Source organism: Artibeus jamaicensis, unplaced genomic scaffold, assembly GCF_021234435.1.
Source record: "Artibeus jamaicensis isolate MK-2021 breed Jamaican fruit bat unplaced genomic scaffold, CSHL_Jam_final contig_473, whole genome shotgun sequence".
In the NCBI taxonomy this organism is placed as follows: domain Eukaryota; kingdom Metazoa; phylum Chordata; class Mammalia; order Chiroptera; family Phyllostomidae; genus Artibeus; species Artibeus jamaicensis.
In genome coordinates this window covers 266000-283586 of record NW_026521851.1, presented here as the reverse complement: position 1 = coordinate 283586, position 17587 = coordinate 266000, and the positions used below count along the sequence as shown (strand labels likewise).

Here is a 17587-nt window from a genome sequence, read left to right as displayed (position 1 = left end):
GGTAGAAGTGACCACCCAGCTAGAGAGGGGGTGGCGGTCATTTGAGACCCACCCACCCTCCACTCTACAAATGACTTAAAACGAAACCCACCAGCATTTGCAAAGCCTTTTTTTTTTTTATCTGAACATACCAGCCCTGCTTGTATTAAGAACACAGAAGACAGGTACACATCATTTCAAGCAATTAACATGGTCTCCCAAAGCTCCTCCTAAAAGGTTTCTTTGCTAGAAAAATGCGAGCTCACTATTTGAAAACGTCCTTTAGGGAAGCTTTTTGCAAAGTAACACACCCTGCCACCTGCAAGTGGTGGATCTGCTTCCTGGATGCAGGTACCTGCAGACCTGGCTCTCGCCCAGGGCACAGCTCGGCAGTGACTGCATCTCCCATCTCTGCATTCCAGCACAGCATAAGTGCTCCAGAGAAGTTTACTAAATGCATGAGTGAAAATAAGGGAGCGTTTATAGATGCTCCTTCATCCTGCATAAGAGGCTGCACGCGGCATCCGCCAGATCCGAAACCGCCATCGCCCCAGTGGCGAAATCTGCCAGTCCCCACACATCAGCGGGGCGTCCGCTACTCGGAGGCCTACCCCTGATCTCCACCCCTCGCACTCCCTCCACAGCCATCCCCTCCCCCGTGGGGGCATCAGAAGGCGTTCCAGTCCGTCATATCCCTTCTGCTGTGGATGAGGTGGGAAGGGGAAGGGGTCATGAAGAGGAACCGCCCAAACTGTCCTGAATTCTGAAGCACACCCTCTGAGGTGCCCATTTATGGCGAGTGGGTGTGGGAGAGACACCACAGGCTCTTTCCGAAAGCTCTTTATTCTAACCTGGCAGGTCCTGAAAGCCTACGCGGCCACGAGGAAGGAGGAGAGGCGGGGACTTCAGAAGGTCAGCCTGCCAGGTGCGCTGTGGCCGGCAGGAAGAGGCAGCCCGGGGTCTAAGCCCGGGGGTGGGTTAGGGAGGGGTTCCCACACAGAGGCACACTCGCAGGCCACACTGGGCACAGTCCGGAAACGTTGTTGGCTGTCGTGGCGGGGGATGCTAGAGGCCAGGGATGCTGCCAAACACCTGCCATGCACAGGGCACCCTCCAAAAGAAAAGAATTATTCAGTACAAACTGTCCATGGTGCTGACATTGAGTAACCACAGGCTCCACCCAAGCCCGCCATCAAGAATTCTGGTCTAGTCTGTGGTTCAGGAGGTCAAGGACGATGCTTGCGATGGAAGAGAAAGGACGGGGTGAAGCACTTCGAAACCGAGGGGAGGTCAGCACGGATCACTACGGGGGTGCGTGAGACGCTCTCCTCCTGCAGGCAGCGATCGCTCGGCCCACGGGCATCCGCAGAGGAGACGCTGAGACCACGCCTGCCGCCTGGGCTCCGATGCACCCACAGGTGGGAAGAGAGGGGCTGCCCAGGACGCTGCCCACGTGTGGGTGCTCGGAGGACAGATGCCAGCCATCGAAAGAGGAGCTCAACCCTTCCAACCTGCTTGTTTATAGTTTAATCCTCAGTGGGATGCTCCAACAGCCCAGGCCTCTCAGACCCAGGGGCTTTCAGGGTTTTTCAAAACAATTCCTCCCAAACAGGCACCTGTCCAGAGTGTGGCTTGTCGGCCTCACCAATTGGGTTGCGAACACCAAGCAGAGCTAATGTCTGCACTATTCCCAATTACCTCGTCCACCTTCACTGCCCAAACTAGGTCTAAAAAGCAAATGGATACGGTGCATACTTGGTCATTCAAATAATTCCTGCTGCCCCAAGGGCAACTCACTCAGACCTCTCAAAGAGTCTAGAAACGGTCATTGCCAACTCCTTTAATGGGGACAGAGATAGGCCACTTTGAAAGGTGACTACAAGGTCACACAACACCCAGGATGAAGCTTGGTGCATCCCAGAACTTGCTCTGGAGACCACAAGAATAACGGTGACTTTATTACTTTGTAATCTTCCTCTATCCCCATTCATTAGGTGTGATTACCGGCCAACAAACAGAATAACTGATAGCAATGCACAGATGAGCATCTTCATGATTTTTTCCCTACTTGGGAAAAAATGGCAAAACAGCCAAAGTAATGCTCTTAAAATGTCTTTGGCTGTATTAATAAAACATTAGTTTCTCTAAATTTAAACTTAAAATCCAATTAATTCGTCAAAATGTCAGTTGTCATCAAAAGCATTTTAGTAGGAAGGAAATGCCTTGGAATATAGAGGACTCTTCACAGGAATTGAGGGAGCAGACGGGGCTGACCTTGCCCCAGCACCACGGCCCCTGCCACCTGTCTGCGGATGTTTGCACCAGGGGAGCCTCAGCCAGAGAGCGTCGAAGACGGCCGCTGCTGGTACCAGGGACTCATCTTCCAGATGGCCTGTCTCAGGGGTACGGTGTGCTTGTACCAAACACAGTCATCACTGCTGTGAGCTCCCAAAATCACACACCTTGGAGAACATCTCCACAAAGCACGAGGGGCTGGTCACAGACGGAATCACGGTGCTAAACCCTATTGTGCCTTCCAGGGCTAAAGGGACTAGTCCCTGAAGGCTGTGATTTATACCGCTGTCTGCCGTTATTCAGAAAGCAGAGACTAGACATAAGGAACAGAAAATTCCTGACAGAAATTTTAAAAGCAGAAGTACAATTTGAGTATCCTGTCCTTATCTACAAGAGAAATGGTTTCCAGTGGGTTTTCTAGAGCATTCTTGTTGCTCTCTGCCCAGTGTTTTCCAGCTGCAAAGGGAACTTGGGGCTCTGTCTTCCTTCTGCAATTGAAACCCATTCGTCAGCTCCCATTTTAGCAGGAGACTGGAGGAGACACTGATAACCTTTAAAGGCTTAGACAGAGTTAAATGCAATCACCACGGCCCTTTCGAAACAAATAAGGGCATGAAAAGAAAACTCTGAAATCCTATGTTTCTTCCTGCAAATAGCTTACAAGTAACCAGCTAACTGCTAGCCTGCCATTGACCTCTGGCTTGAAATCAAGGGTTTTAGGAAAATAAACTAAAGGTAGACGTATTTTTAGAGCTGAATATGACTGATTTACAGACGCTGAATTTCTTTTCCCCCTAAGGACCAACAAAGTATGTTCCAATTTCAAGGGACAAGGGTAAAAACAAGTCTCAAGATCATTAAGCTGTTAGTCTTCTCTAAGAAGGGACACTCACTTCTTACACTGACTGGGTCTGGCAGCCTCTATTTTCCCAGTAAACAAACGATCGTGAGGGGCCATCTAAGTATGATTTACAGGCACAGGTACCTGCAGTGTGCTGTGGTCACCTTCTCCCTCCCAGAGCGAGATAAGAGTCCCCCAGTGAGTCCCCATCACACAGGCAGTGCCTGGGCCATTGACTGCGGCACTGCCAAAGCCACCACCTGGGGCTCATTGGGAAGGAAAGTTTTAGCTGCTCCACCTGGCCCGGACCATTCATCTCTACCAAACCTAGAATGCTCCAAACAGAAGCTCCGAACGGAGGGCAGATCAAGACCTGGGGCGAAGGGAGTGACCGGCTAAAACGAAGGGCCAAGAATTGCCCTCCACCAGCAGGGCCTGGAGGACCCAGGGAAGAGTTAAAATCCAGGCCACCTACGTCTGCGGTCTGAGCCCTGACCGCCCACCCCCACGCACCCCGCACCCCCCCCCCCAGTGTCACTTCCAGGTCCGCAGCGAAGCCTGCAACTCTGGACACACTGGTTCCAATGTCTCCCCGACTGTGGCACCGCGAGGGGCAAGGCTAGAGAGGTCCGTGGGGAAACTTCGGGCAGGGCAGCCTTGCGGGGAAGGGGCAGCTGGACGCGTCGCTGCGTGCACTCAGGAGGCTGCAGGAACCCCCCGCAGGGGAAGCACACCGGCGAAAGGGGGAAATTATGTGAGGGGTCTTACTTTTGTAGCTCGCCGCCCAGGGCTGGTAGCCGTAGTAGCCAGTGATACGCAGGATCCGCTCCTCGATGGACGTGAGCCCCACGGGCCCGCTGGTGAGGTCCTCCACCGAGCGCGACCATTTCAAGTCCTCCTTGATCGACTCGTCCACTACCAAGTACTTGAGCTGCCGGAGCTGGGGGCTGATGTCGGACAGTCTCCGGGGGCTGACGTCTGGTGACCGCCTCATGCCACTGAGGCCGGGCAGGTGGGCCGGGCGGGAGAGAGGGGGAGGTTTTCGGTGAGGACCGATCAGAAGGCGAGCAAGGGCGCGGCCCGGCCGCCTGGGGCAGGTGTCACCGCAGGGCCCGCACTTCCCTCCGGCCGCCCGCCGCCCACCCAGCTCCGGGGGCAGCCCTGGCGTCGGGTGTCGTCTCCTGTACCCAGCCCCGGGCGCCTCGGGGCAAGGCAGGTTGGGGCGAGTGGCGAGGGACAGGACGCCTAGAACTTCCCGAGGAGCCCTCTGCGGGAAGACCCTTCCCGAGCCCCAGACCTCCCGGCGTCCCGGCTGCAGAGGGCCACACGCCCGCGCACCCGCAGCAGGCACTACTCACATGGCGATGCCTTTGCCCCGGGGCGCGCCGCCGGGAAACTCTCGGATCCCCATAGGCAGTGGCAGAGTGCAGCTGGGGGCGCCCAGACTTGAGGCGGAGGGGCCGCCGGCCCGAGCTGCCGACAGCCGCGGACCCGCGAGAGCAGGGCGCGTTGCCCGCCGAGGGTCCGCGCCACCTCGCGCTGCCAGTGCGCGCCCGCGCCGCCGTCCCCAGCGCCTCCCTCCGCGGCGCGCGGCGTGGGCGCGGCTCAGCCGGGCTCCGGCCCGTGGCGGCGCCCTACAGCCAGGAGGCGGCAGGGCCGTGCGGGCACCGTGCCCCTCACCTCCACTGCCGCCTAGCACACCGCGGGCGCGGGAGCGGCGGACGCGGAGAGCGTTGGCAGCTGAGTGCGCTCTCGAGGCACCCAGGCGGGCAGTGCTCGCCGGCCGGACGCGCAGGAGCCAGGTGGGGGCGCTGCAGCCCGTGCGCTCGGCTCCGTAGAGGCACCAGGTACCCGCGCTCCTCCTACCGGGGCCAAGAGTTGTCAGGTCCTACTGCTCCCCGTTCAGCAGTTCGGTTCGCTTTCAATCTCTCGAGCCGCCTCTACAGTACTGAAAGCAAAACTGGGAAGACAGAAACCTAGTCCCATATCCACGAGGACCACGCTCAGAATGTCAAATAAATAAAACGGCAGTTTGCAGGCAAAGCCGAGACGCAGGTGATTTGACTAATTAGGCAGGGGAATGTTGAGTCAGACCAGGCCCTCAGAGAACTTCCAGTCTCCTAGACCACTGACTACTCCTTTGCTAAAGCAGGCCTCTCTTACATTTCCACTTCTTTTTTTTTCCTGCCCGCCAGCCATTTCTCTAGAATACCTAATCGCTTTACCTAGTTATTTTGCTGTTGTGAAAAGAAAATACTTATAGGCTCATTAGGGAAAGTTTAGGAACTACAGAAATATATAAAGAAAAAAATACCCATTAACCAGCCGAAAATGACTACTATAAATTATGTGTCCTCCTTTCCTCCTCTTTTTTCCAATGTAAAATATGTTTTTCACAAAATTAGAATCAAATTGTACACACAATTTTTGTATTAAAAATAGCCCTGGCTGTTGTGACTCAGTGGCTGGAGCGCAGGTTCTGTGAACCAAAGGGTCACCCCTTCCATTCCCAGTCAGGGCACATTCCTGCGTTGCCAGCCAGGACCCCAGTAGGGGGCGCGCGAGAGGCAACCGCACAGTGTGTTTCTCTCCCTCTATCTCCCGTCCCCTCTCTCTAAAAATAAATAAATAAAATATTTAAAAAGAAAAGACTAAACAAATTACATTAAAATTAATAAAATAGGGGTAGAGGAGAACTCTCTCGGATTAATAACGGTCGTCGACAGAACTCTAACGTGATAGAAAGAAACGAGAAGCTTCCGTACTAAGACCAGGAGCCAGACAGGGACGTGCCATCTCACCACTCACTTTCAACCTTGCACCGCAATCCCAGCTGCTGCAGTCAGATTAGCAAAGGAAATTAAAATTGAGAACATTGGGAAGAAGCAAAACTTCCTCTGTTCACAGATAACATGATTATCTATATTGAAAACATGAAACAATCAACTGAAAATTGACCAGGAACAAATATTGATTACCGCAAGTCTGCAGGTTCATGCACAAAAGTGAACAACTTCCTGCATACTAGCCATGAACAACTGGAATTTGAAACTTAAAACATAATACCACCTACGTTTGCACCAAAAAAAATGAAATATTTAGGTGTAAATATATGTGCAAGATCCAGATGAGGAAAATTACAAAACTCTGATGAAAGAAATCAATGAAGAATAAATGAATGGAGAGGTGTTTCATGTGTTTTGGTGGGAAGATGATATTGGGTTAGGATGTGAGTTCTTTCCAACTTGATGTATAGATTCAATGTACTCCCAATCAAACTTTCAACAAGTTATTTTGTTTACATCAACAAAACTAGTTCTAAACTTTATAGGAGAGGTAAACGACCCTAAGTAGCTAACAAAATATTGGAGGGTGAGGTGGGAGGACTTACTCTAAAGCTACGATAAGCCACACAGTGCGGTAGCAGTGGAGGAGCACACGGAGTGGTGGGACACGGCAGGGGGCGCAGAATTAGACCCACACAAAAAAAAGTGGAGCGATGTCCAGAAAAAGAGCACGGTTCACTCGATGGAGCAGGGACAGTGTGATCAACCAGTGGGGCTGGAACACGGGACATCCAAGGCAACACAGTGATCACGGGCCTAAGCAAAAACTATAAAAGTCTCAGACAACATAGGAGAACATCTAGACAACCTGTGTTCAGCGATGATGTTTTAGCTGCATCAGAGATGTGATCCACAAAATAAAAAATTGACAAGTTGAGCTTCATTAAAACAAATGCTGCCCCTGGAAAAGACGTTGTCAAAAGAATGACAGGACAAGCCACACACTGAGAAAACGTGCGAAAGACCTCGAAGAAAGGGCTCCCATCCAAAATAAGAACACGTAACACTCAACAATGAGAAAATGAACAACCCAATTTAAAAATTGGCAAAATATCTGAGCGAATGTGTCAGAACATGATACACAGCTGGCCAATACGCATGCGAAATACTGCTCGACATCACGTGCTTCAGGGAATTTCAAGTCAAAACAAGGAGCGAGAGCGCTTCCACTCACTACACACCTGTGGCAACGACCGCGGTCCAGAACACCAAGTGCTGGCGCAGGCGCGGAGCCGCCGGAGTGCTCCATGGCCGGTGCAGATGCCAAATGGTGCAGCCACTGCAGAGGGCAGTCCTGCAGTTTCTCACAAAAACCAAACACGTTTTGCCATAGGATCCAACAATCACACACCTTTTCTATTTCCAAACCGAGTTGAAAATTACGTCTGCATCGAAACCAGCACAAAAGTCGTTGCAGCAGCTTTCTCCATCATTGACAAAACATGGGACCAACCAAGATACCCTTCTAGGGGGAATGGATGAACAGACTGTGATGCAGGCAGACAGCGGTGTGTTACTCAGTGACAAGAATTAAAAACTATCAAGTCGTGAAAAGACATGGAGAAATTTAAAATGCATATTTCCAAGTGAAAAAAGGGCAATCGGAAAGACTGCATATTGTGTTATTGCTGCCGTATGGCCTTGTGGAAGAGGCGAAGCCAGGTAGACAGTCAGAGCTCTGCGGGCACCAGGGCTTCCTGGTCGGAGTGGTGAGTGGTGGGAGGGGGAATGAATGAGTGAGCACAGGGGGTTTCATGCAGGGGAACTGCTCTGGATGACCCTCTACTGCTGGATACATGGCATTAGATTGTGCAACCCCGAGAGTAAGCCCCAATACGAACTATGACCTCTGGCTGGCAATGCATGATGTGTCAGTGGTAGCTCATTAGTTGTGAGACGTGTACTGCTAATGCAGGGTGTCCGTGTTGGCAGGAAGGCCGTCTGTGTATTGCGGGGGAGGGACTTTCCCTTCAATTCTGCTGCAAACCTAAAAATGAAATCCATCATGCAGCTTTCCAGGGTCATCGGTATTCCTCTGAACTGTTTTCTACTGGATGTATTATTATTTCCTGGCTGGTATGATCACAAAAGCAACATAGCCATTGTAAAAAATGGCAACAAGTAATATTTAAGTGTACAAATAAAAATGAATAGCCCTGGCTGGTGTAGCTCACTGGATTGAGCACGGGCCTGCGAACCAAAGGGTTGCGGTTCAATTCCCAGTCAGGGCACATGCCTGGGTGGCGGGCCAGTTCCCAGCAGGGGACACATGAGAGGCAACCATATATTGGCATTTCTGTTCCTCTCTCCTTCCCTTCTCCTCTAAAGAAATGAATAAAATCTTTAAAATATATATAAATAAATAAAAATAAATGGTCTTCTCCTATTTTTTGTGAGAGCCTGTAAGATAAGGTGCCTCTCTATCTTCATTTACGTGTAGGTATGAGAGATTTTTTACTTAACCGCTTTTTCTAAGGCTTTGCGACAACTCATTTTTTTCTTGTGTTTGATATGTCTCATCTTAAGCCGATCTTGGATGGCCATGGGGACCACTTGACCTGGTGCTCCCAGAGCATCCTCTGAGGATGACCTGGCATCTGCATCATCCAGGACGGTTGTTTATGAAGTGATGGTCCTTACCTATCCCACCTGAGTGTGGCACGGGGCCACTCCACGTCACCGAATGTGCCAGGTGAGCTTCATGCACACCATTTGAGAACTGCTTGTGTGCATAATGATGAAAGTTTCATGAACTCAGAATCCTCCCCTTCGCTTTTGCAGACATATTTACTGAACCCAAGGGAAGGTCGTGGCAGAAGTGAACAGAGGCCTGTCCCATGTACACACCACATTCCGGCTGCCGTAGCCCCGGGCTGGTCTCTCGCCTTTCTGAGCCTCAGTTTTCTCATCTGTATAAAGGGGATGACTTGTGAGACCATTATGAAGGTAAAATGAGTTAATACCCGTGAAGTACGTAAGATGGGCCTGGGACATGGTCAAGGCCACACTACTTAACAGATATGAGCTATTATTATTAGCCATGTAGCTAAAGGGGAAATCCATTTGCTTTGTTTTTCTTTCCTTTCCTTCTCTCTCCAACAACATCGAACTGTTGACACATATTCAGGTTCATGCTACCTAAAATCGCTACATGATTTTTAAATGTGCAGTTGTTAAGCCATATTACTCCCCTTAATCTTTTAAAATAAATAGCATGGGGTTGCAGTCAGATAAAATGGTTTAAGTACTGGCTTCTCCACTCACCACCTAGACAACCTTGAAATTTCTATTTAATTCCTTAGACCTTTATTGTTTCCACACCAACCTCATAGCCATATCAAGATTAAGTGTGTTTGAGCACGTTAGAATGTAGCAGAGCGAAGGGTCTGGGTTTAGCACTTAGTAAATATCAGCTAGAGCAACCATGTCACTTCCGTGGTGTTTCCGCCCGTCCGACGGTGCACTGCCCTAAGGTTGCAGGGTGTTTGGGGTGCTGGCAGTCGGCCATCACCATCACAGCCCCAGTTCACCAGGTGCTGTGGGCGCCGCGTTTATCTCCCCTCCTCCCTCCCCTCCCCGGCACGCTTGACTCTACCAACACCTCCTTAAATCTCATTCTGATGGCTGCAGCTCACATCCAACAATCCAGCCCAGATGGACGCTTTCTGGCAGATCCAAGGGCCAGCCATTGCCCCTGCAGTCAGTGCGGCAGCCAGCATGGCAGAACACACACAGGCGGCCACAGGCTCTCCTGCCACCGTGCGCTGATCAACCCGGAGGCTTTGATTTCTGGCCAATGAGCGTCAGAAGTGGGCGACTGCTGTTGAAATTGCTTACCTGTTCAATAGCATGATGGGGGTTAGGAATGCGCTCCTGTGGAGGAATTACAGAAATTCAAGAGATGTGGCTTGGATAGAGTGTTACAGAGGTCCGCTCCACCTTTGAGTAGACAGGTTATGCAGAATTGAAAACATTTCTCCTTAGAGATAGTACCCAACGTTTGCCAAACTTTTTCCTCACCAGTGGGTGTAAGGATGTGTAGTTGTGTCCTGGCAACTCTAACGCTAATGGAATCCCACCCTAGAATATTATCCTTCTGCCTGGAGGGAGTGTTAGATGTGCTGAAAGCATCTAAAAAGCCAGAATGCTGCAACTTCATCCAACTTGGAGATCAGACTAGATACATTTCCCCCAGCACTTGCTAGTAAATGTTTGTACAACTGTCTGCACGTGTGGTACTGCTTTCAGTGCAACCAAATAGCAAAAGCAGGGCCACTGCTTTCCCGTCCACTTATGCAGAAGTTTTCATTGGCAAACACTATCCGCCCAAAGAGCCCAAGGGCTGTGTAGGAGCACATGGGCTTCCGTCAGTCTGCACCGCATAGTTTACAAAGCAGAGCATGAAGCCACGGTGGCTACCCCAGCGTATAGTGAGACCCAGAGGCAAGTTCTGCCCAGAGTATCTCGGAATATCCAGAATCACCAAAGCAATAGTGGAAATCTCTCATTCAAGGATCCTCTGTACTGCTGGTTCTTAAACTTTGTAAGTCTTCATATTTAAAGACTTAAATGTAAGCCTAAACACGTTAAACTCCTAGACCACACAGTGAACAAGTTTGTTGACATGGAACTTAGCCATGACTTTTTGGAGGTGACACTGGAAGCACAAGCAACAAAATAAAAAATAAGCAAGGGGCCACACTTACCCAAAATGTGTCCATACAGCACAAGGAACAATCGATGAAATGAAAATGTGCCCATCAAATGAAATAAAATTTTTGCAAAACATACAGTTGATGAGGGGTTAATATGCAAAATAGGTGAAGAACTCATACAACTCAACAGCAATAAGAATAATAACAATCCAAATTTAAAATTGGCAAAGGATCTGAATAGACATTTTCCCAAAGAGGCTATTCAAATGGCCAACAGGTACATAAAAAGTGTTCACAATCACTAAGCAAATGAAAATTACAGCCACAACGAGACATCACCTCATGCCCGTTACAATGGCTGCCATTAAAAATACGAGCTACTGAATGCTGGTGAGGAGAAAAGAGAATCTGAATGTTAGTGGGAATGTGAATTGGTGCGGCCACTATGAAGAACAGTATGAAGTTTCCTCAAAAAATGTAAACGTAGAGCTACCCTATGACCCAGCAATTTCACTTCCAGGCATGGAAATGTCTGTTGATAGATGACCAAGTGACTAAAACGTGATACACACACACACACACACACACACACACACACACACACCACTGAATACAGTTCCACCATAAAAAAAGGGGAATCTTGCCATTTGCCAGAACAAGGATGAAACCTGAGGGCATTATACTAAGTGAAATAAGGCAGACAGAGCAAGTCAAATGCCGTATGACGTGACTCACATGTGGAACCCGAAACAGGAATTTCATAGAAAACGTGGTCAGAGCTGTGGTGGCTAGAAGTGGGGCTGGGTGTGAGAGCGGGAAGTGTGGGAATCGGGTACAGGGGTCAAAAGCACAAACTTCCAGTTATAAGGTAAACCTGTGCCAAGGATGTAAGGTACAACACAATGACTATAGTGAACAGAGCTCTCTGGGGTATTTGGAAGTTTTCTAAGAGAGTAAATTTTGAAACTACTCATCACAAGGAAAACATACTTTGTACTTAGATGAGATGATGGATGTTAACTACACTTGTGGTAATCATTTCACAAGTCACTCATAGTGACTTGTGGTCAAGTCATTATTCTGTACACCTTAAACTTATACAGTACTGTATGTCGATTACATTTCAAAACTGAAAGAAAAAAATTAAAATAAAGTGCAAACTCTCGTATCCTACTCACACTTAGGGGTTCCCTGACGGGAAACCTGGGAATCTGTATTTTAGTGAACACTTGTAATGAGGCTGATATAGATGCTCAGGAACTACATTCTGTAAATGCAGGTGTGCCTCAGAAGCACGTGGAAGCATTTTTATAAAACTAATTTCTGAGTTTCTCTCCAGATCTCCCAGTGAGAAACTCCTCTGTATGAACTGAATGTCAACGTTTTTGAAAGAGCATCCCTGGTGATTGTTAACGTGCTAATCAGTTATTTAAAGCCCTGTTGGTTAGCTCTAATATCGTGGTCACCTGTGGGTATGATTCTGTCATCAGTTTTTTTCTCCTGATCATCCATCATGTTGTTTTGCTTATATCCATGTCTAGTAATTTTTTTTGTATTCCAGACATTGTGATTCGAAGTATTACGGAACCTCCAGATGATCATATTTCCATCAGAGAGCGGTGGAAATATGATCTTTCTTTCCTCTTTCTTTCTTTCTTTCTTTCTTTCTTTCTTTCTTTCTCTGTTGTTGTTAGGCACGTGGAGTGAGGAATTAATTGATCGCTGTAATCAATCAGGGAGTAAACTGATTAGGGACTATGTTGCAGTATTAGTAAACTTTTACATCTGCTTTGCCGTTTCCTTGGGTATGGTCCCCTGGCCGTTTATTGAAAGCTGAGCAGGCATTGATCCCCTGAGTTCTAAAAAGCTACAGGAAATCTACTTCTGCCCTTCAGAGAGTCCCAATTTAGGTCTCCAGGCTCCCCCACAACAAAACTGCTAAATATCCTAAGAGAGAGACTCCGTTGTTTAGACAGGACTCTTGTCCCAGTCAGTCTTTGTTGCCCAATCCCCCAGAGAAGTGCAAGGGCCCCTTCTGTCTCCAGCAGCTTTTCACCTGGCTCCCCAGCCTCCCGTGCAAAGCCAGAACCCAGCAAGTCTCCCAAGGCAAACTCGGGGCCATTCAAGTTTCCCATGTGCCCTCTGGCTCTGCTCAGTCCCTGAATGTGTTGCTGATCTCACCCATCTTGGGCAGAGGGCCTCTCCCCTGGCCATTTCCAATAATCTACTTGCACCTAGAATTAGCAAATGCTCCAGGACACAGAGGGAGGGTGGGGGACAGTTGGCAAATATCAGCTCACCTTAGAACAGTTTTGCTTCTCTGGAATATAAATTCATGTAATCATTCTTCTATGCCTGCCTGGCTTTTTGAGTTGTTGCAGTGTGTTAATTTGCTAAGACCTGCTACATCCTACACATTTATCAGGCTACCCTCAGAAACTCCCTGTCAGATATGTTTTTCCAGCTGGCTTCCCTTGGATTCCTGGATCAATCTGGAAGAAAGAGGTCAGTGATGGAAATGATCACGCACTGGCTTCCTTGTGCATAGCTGGCACTCTGTGCAACTTTGAATGATCTCAGTTCTGAGTGCAGGGTGACAAGGGCATCAGTCAGCATGTCTTCATGCTGTGTCAGAGCGTGACCCACGGCCTAAATGAGACTGTGAGTTTTTCACCTTCTGTCCATAATAAAACCTCGGTGAGGTTCTGCTTTGCAAGCCAAGCTAATCAACTTCTGCTTCTTAATAAGCAATATATTCTTCATATTGTTCTAAGGATTACTTTGTAAATCATTAACTTTTAATTATTACTTTACTAAAAACATGTTTTCTTGAGTACATGAAAATGATGTATTCTTCACGAAAGTTCCAAGTATCTTGAAATATTTAGGATAGTAAGACATTTGTCTGTTTTGCGATTAATTGAACAAACATTCATTGAGTACATACATGCACCCTGTTTGTGCTGGAATCCAGTCATACAAAGAAGATATACTTTCTGCCCTTAGCAAGCCCATTGCGTAATAAAGAAACAAGGAAATGGCACACAATTGCGATGCAGGGCAATAGGAGCCGTGCGGACGTGTAGGAGGATGGTAGTGAACCTGTCCGGTCCCTGCTGGGGACGGGTGGAGAAGGAGGCCGAACTTCAGGGAGCCTCAGGCAAGGCTTCGTAGATTCGAACACGCACACACTAGTTTTGGACAAATGAGTAGAAATTAGTGGGGAAAGGAGGAAGAGGCGCAGGAGTGGAGGGGGAGAAGGTAGAAGAGGAGAAGAAACCCAAAAGAAGCTCCCGCGCAAGGGTCCGGAGGGGGGCCTCCGCGGCCTGCGTGGTGGGCGCGCTGTCACTGGGGACGGGCAGGAAGAGAGGAGGCGGACAGGGCCATCACGTGGGGCTTCGTGCCGGAGCCACCACTGTCACTCCCCAGGGCGCTGAGGCACAGCCCACCTGGTCTCCCCACGTTCACTCCTTTCGCTGCCTCAGCCGGAGCAGCCCGGTTCCCCGGGAACCGATCCTGTGGCCCTTCCACATAAAACCCTCTCTGTGAGCAGCGTCTCCCTTCCCTAAGTGAGAGGCCGAAGCCCGCCCCTCGCCCACCCACCGAACCCGCTCTCCGTCCACACCAGCCTCGGGAGCCCGGGGAAGGTGTTTCACTTGCCCTTGGCGGCAGGACGTCTGCCCGGGAAGCCCTACCTCCTCCGACCTGCAGGCCCCCCAGGACCACCGCAACGCCTTCAGCCAGCTGCGGCCGCTGCTGAGACCCTCTCCCTCCAGGAAGCCTTTTTTAACCTCCCCAGAGTAGATTAGGTCCTTCCTGCGCAGCCCCACGTTCTTTATAATTGCCTCTGTAACCCGTACCGGGGCTTTCTCACACGTTCACTTACAAGGTCATTTGATGAAAGCCTGTGTCTGAACTAGGCTCACAGGGATGTGAGGCAGAGACCGGTGCTCAAATTCTGACCCTCACGCCCCACTAAGGCCCCAGTGGGTTCTGCTAAAAATGATTTGATAAATGAATAAGAAACTGAACATGTGAGCTAATAAGACTGGGGCTGGACAATAAGATATGTAAGGAGTGTATTGCACAGAGTTTTAAAAATCTGTTTTCACCTTTCATTCTGGGCAGTTCCCTTCTCTAGGTTAAGAGGAGATTATGCGGTCGCCACGGAGTGACCTCCGGGACCAGTTCCCTCAGGTTCCCCCTTGCAGGGCTCCAAGGTCAGCCTTTCCGCAATCCTAATTTTTCAACCCAGGCGGTAAGGGTGTTAAAAAAGTGTCCTGGGTCTTCTGAGTTAGTCTTGGCTTTAAATATCCTGTTCCATTGTTCTAAAAAAGTATGCTCCTATTGTTAAAAAAAGATGTCCTAATTTGGAGTTTGGAAAATTTAGTCACTGTGATGTATGTCTCCAAAATGCTCATGGATGGTATATGGCTCACAACAGGTAGGTGGGTGTGCAGGTAGGTGGATGGATGGAAAGATAAACAGATGGACAGAGAGGCCCCCCCCACTGCGTCTACTCTACCCCCCCCCCCCAGTGAGCGGTAACCTCCTCTCAGCCGGGGGCCACGTCCCCCATTTTCTTCTGTCTCCCCCAGTGCTCAGTGACTCCGGGAACCCAATCGTTGGGCTAACCAACACAGACTGTTGTGGACCGCTCTGCCTGGTTTCAGGAATTGTATCTCGACCCTTTGTGGCTAAGGGGGAGGGACGACCTCTGGAATTCCAGCCGCAGGAGACAAAGCCTGTCTCTGGTAGCAAATGCTGCCTCAGTTTCCTCTCCCTGCCCCCAAAGCTTAGTTGGAAGTCAATGATGCGTAAGACCCCTCACAGCAGGGGGCAACCTAAGCCAGACTCGATCACCTGGGAGGCCTTCATGGAAGGACTCAGGGGGCTGCAGCAGAGAACAATGGACTCTCGCCCCCCAGCTTTGTCAAAGCCCAAGTCCCCATGTTCTCTGGGAGAAGCGCTTCCTGGCTCTAATCCCCTTAAGCCTGAATACCTGATGGGGAGAGGTACAGCTCCTTGCCTTGCTAGAGGTGTCCTGGGGAAAAATCTGGCATCACAAAGACTTGCTGATAAATCTGTGAAATCTGCTCTGCTAAGAGTGCTTTCATTCATATGTTAAGGGTTCCAGCGGGAAACCCTAAAACTCTCTGCCTGACAGACTCTGACTTAAACTATCTACTGTTTGATCCTTGCCGCCCTGTATTCCTGTGTATTACAACCCAATAAAAGCACCTGGAGGAAGGGGCTCGAGGCCTTTTTTTCCTCAGAGAAACTGGCTGCTCCTGACCTTTATTTCCCCTGAGAAACTGGCCACCTCTCCTCCTCAAGCAGATTACATCTTGTTTACTTTCACCCGCCCCCCGAGGAAGCCCCCTCTGCTGACGGGGACGAAGCCCAGCTCCGCGTGCACCCGTTCAAGCAGATTAAATCACTCTCACTTCAAACCCTGTTCAGCTGCTTTTTTTCTGGTAATTCTTCACTGACTCAGTGCAAAAGGGCTGTCATGTGGAGTCCCGAGGAACAAATCCCCACACAGACAAAGAGGAAGGAGAGAAACTAGAAAGAGGCCTGTGCACAGTCCAGACCCTGGGGCCGCCTGCACTTGGCCTTGTGGTGACTGATGTTGGTTTTGTTCTCCCATGGAGCCCGGGGAGCTCCAGCCACTCCATCGCCACCACACGGTGCCGTTTCACTCTCTGCAGTGAGGCCAGGCCTTCTGTTCCGAGCGCTTCCTCTTTCCATCTGCTCAGGCCCAGGGACTTTCGGACCTCCCAGGGAACCAGTGATAGAGGCAACGAACACAGCAGTTTTTCCTCTTACACTTGTCCTTGAACCTCTCTGAGAGGCTGCTGCCCAAAACAGAAATATCTCCCTGGGGTCCTGGGGACCTTTCTGTGCACAGAAACACACATACTTACAATTCGGAGCATCATTTCAAGGCATTCACAGACCCGAAGATGAGCCTGAAATTAAGAATCCGAGCCTTATTACAGCAGAATGGAATGACTCCATTCATTTAATTACATTGTCCACGAATGCGTTGCTCCCGGCTCTGGTCACACACCACACTGGTCATCGGTCAGGCCCGTCCCTGGGCAGTCCCTGCGCAGAGGGACACACCATTCGAGAGAGACAGGCACACACTTAGGCGGAGCGGCGCAGGCTCTGAACGGGCCACTGGCGAGGTGAGAGGAGCTGCTGCTGGTGAAGTCTGCTGTGGCCGCCGCAGACCCCGGGACGGCGTCCTGTGAGGGCAAGCCTATTGCACTCGTCACCATCCTTGCCACCTCCCTACGATGACATCAGTGAGATCTGTACGTGGTGACAGATAACCAGGTAGCCTTAGCTGGTAATTCCACCACCTTCCAAAATGCCTCACTGTCCTCTTAGACCACAGAGGGCCTGGTGCTGGAGGATTTTAAGATGTCTTCCGATTTCCTCTTCACAATTCTAGGCAGGCACGTGAATGTTGCATTTGCTTTCTACTTGCTCATTTGGACTTTCCGGGGTTAGGAGTCTGGCAAGGTTGTGTGAAGTGGTTCCCCTGGAGGTCACCGGTCACTGCCGGGGCTGATGGGCACTCGGCTCTGCTCTTCATCTGCTCTGCCAAGTGCGGGAGGGCTCAGCAGGCAGTTTCAGGGGGGTGAAAGCAAAGTCACGCCCGGGGGGGCGGGGAAGGCCGTTCTGAGCGCCACTAAGGGTCCCGTTCTGATGGAGAAGAGAAGCGGGTTTCAGAACTCGGAAGGGGGAACTGAAAGTCCAGAGGGCAGCTCCCAGAGGCTTCAGACAACGCTGCTACCGTTACTGATCGGTCGTTACTGATCACTCCAAGGAGCGATTTTAACAATGATTTGTTTAAAATGGCGGTTAGAACCAATTCCCAGGGATCTGGGGGAAAGGAGACAACGTAGAGATAATGAGATTCTCACACTGTTTAAAGCTGCACTTAAACCAGCAGTTTT

The 17587-nt window shown here is 49.9% G+C and overlaps 1 protein-coding gene across 1 annotated transcript in view; it reads right to left on the bottom strand.

Moving 5' to 3' along the window:
* The window catches only part of SLC35F3 (solute carrier family 35 member F3), a 240578-nt gene extending 236052 nt beyond the window's left edge, over positions 1–4526 (bottom strand). The window contains exons 1-2 of the mRNA XM_037136763.2: positions 4474–4526; positions 3884–4113 (exon numbers count right to left, since the gene is read on the bottom strand). Coding sequence (XP_036992658.2) covers positions 3884–4113; positions 4474–4526 — 283 coding nt within the window. The remainder of the gene's footprint in view (positions 1–3883; positions 4114–4473) is intronic.
* Positions 4527–17587: the final 13061 nt, after the last annotated feature.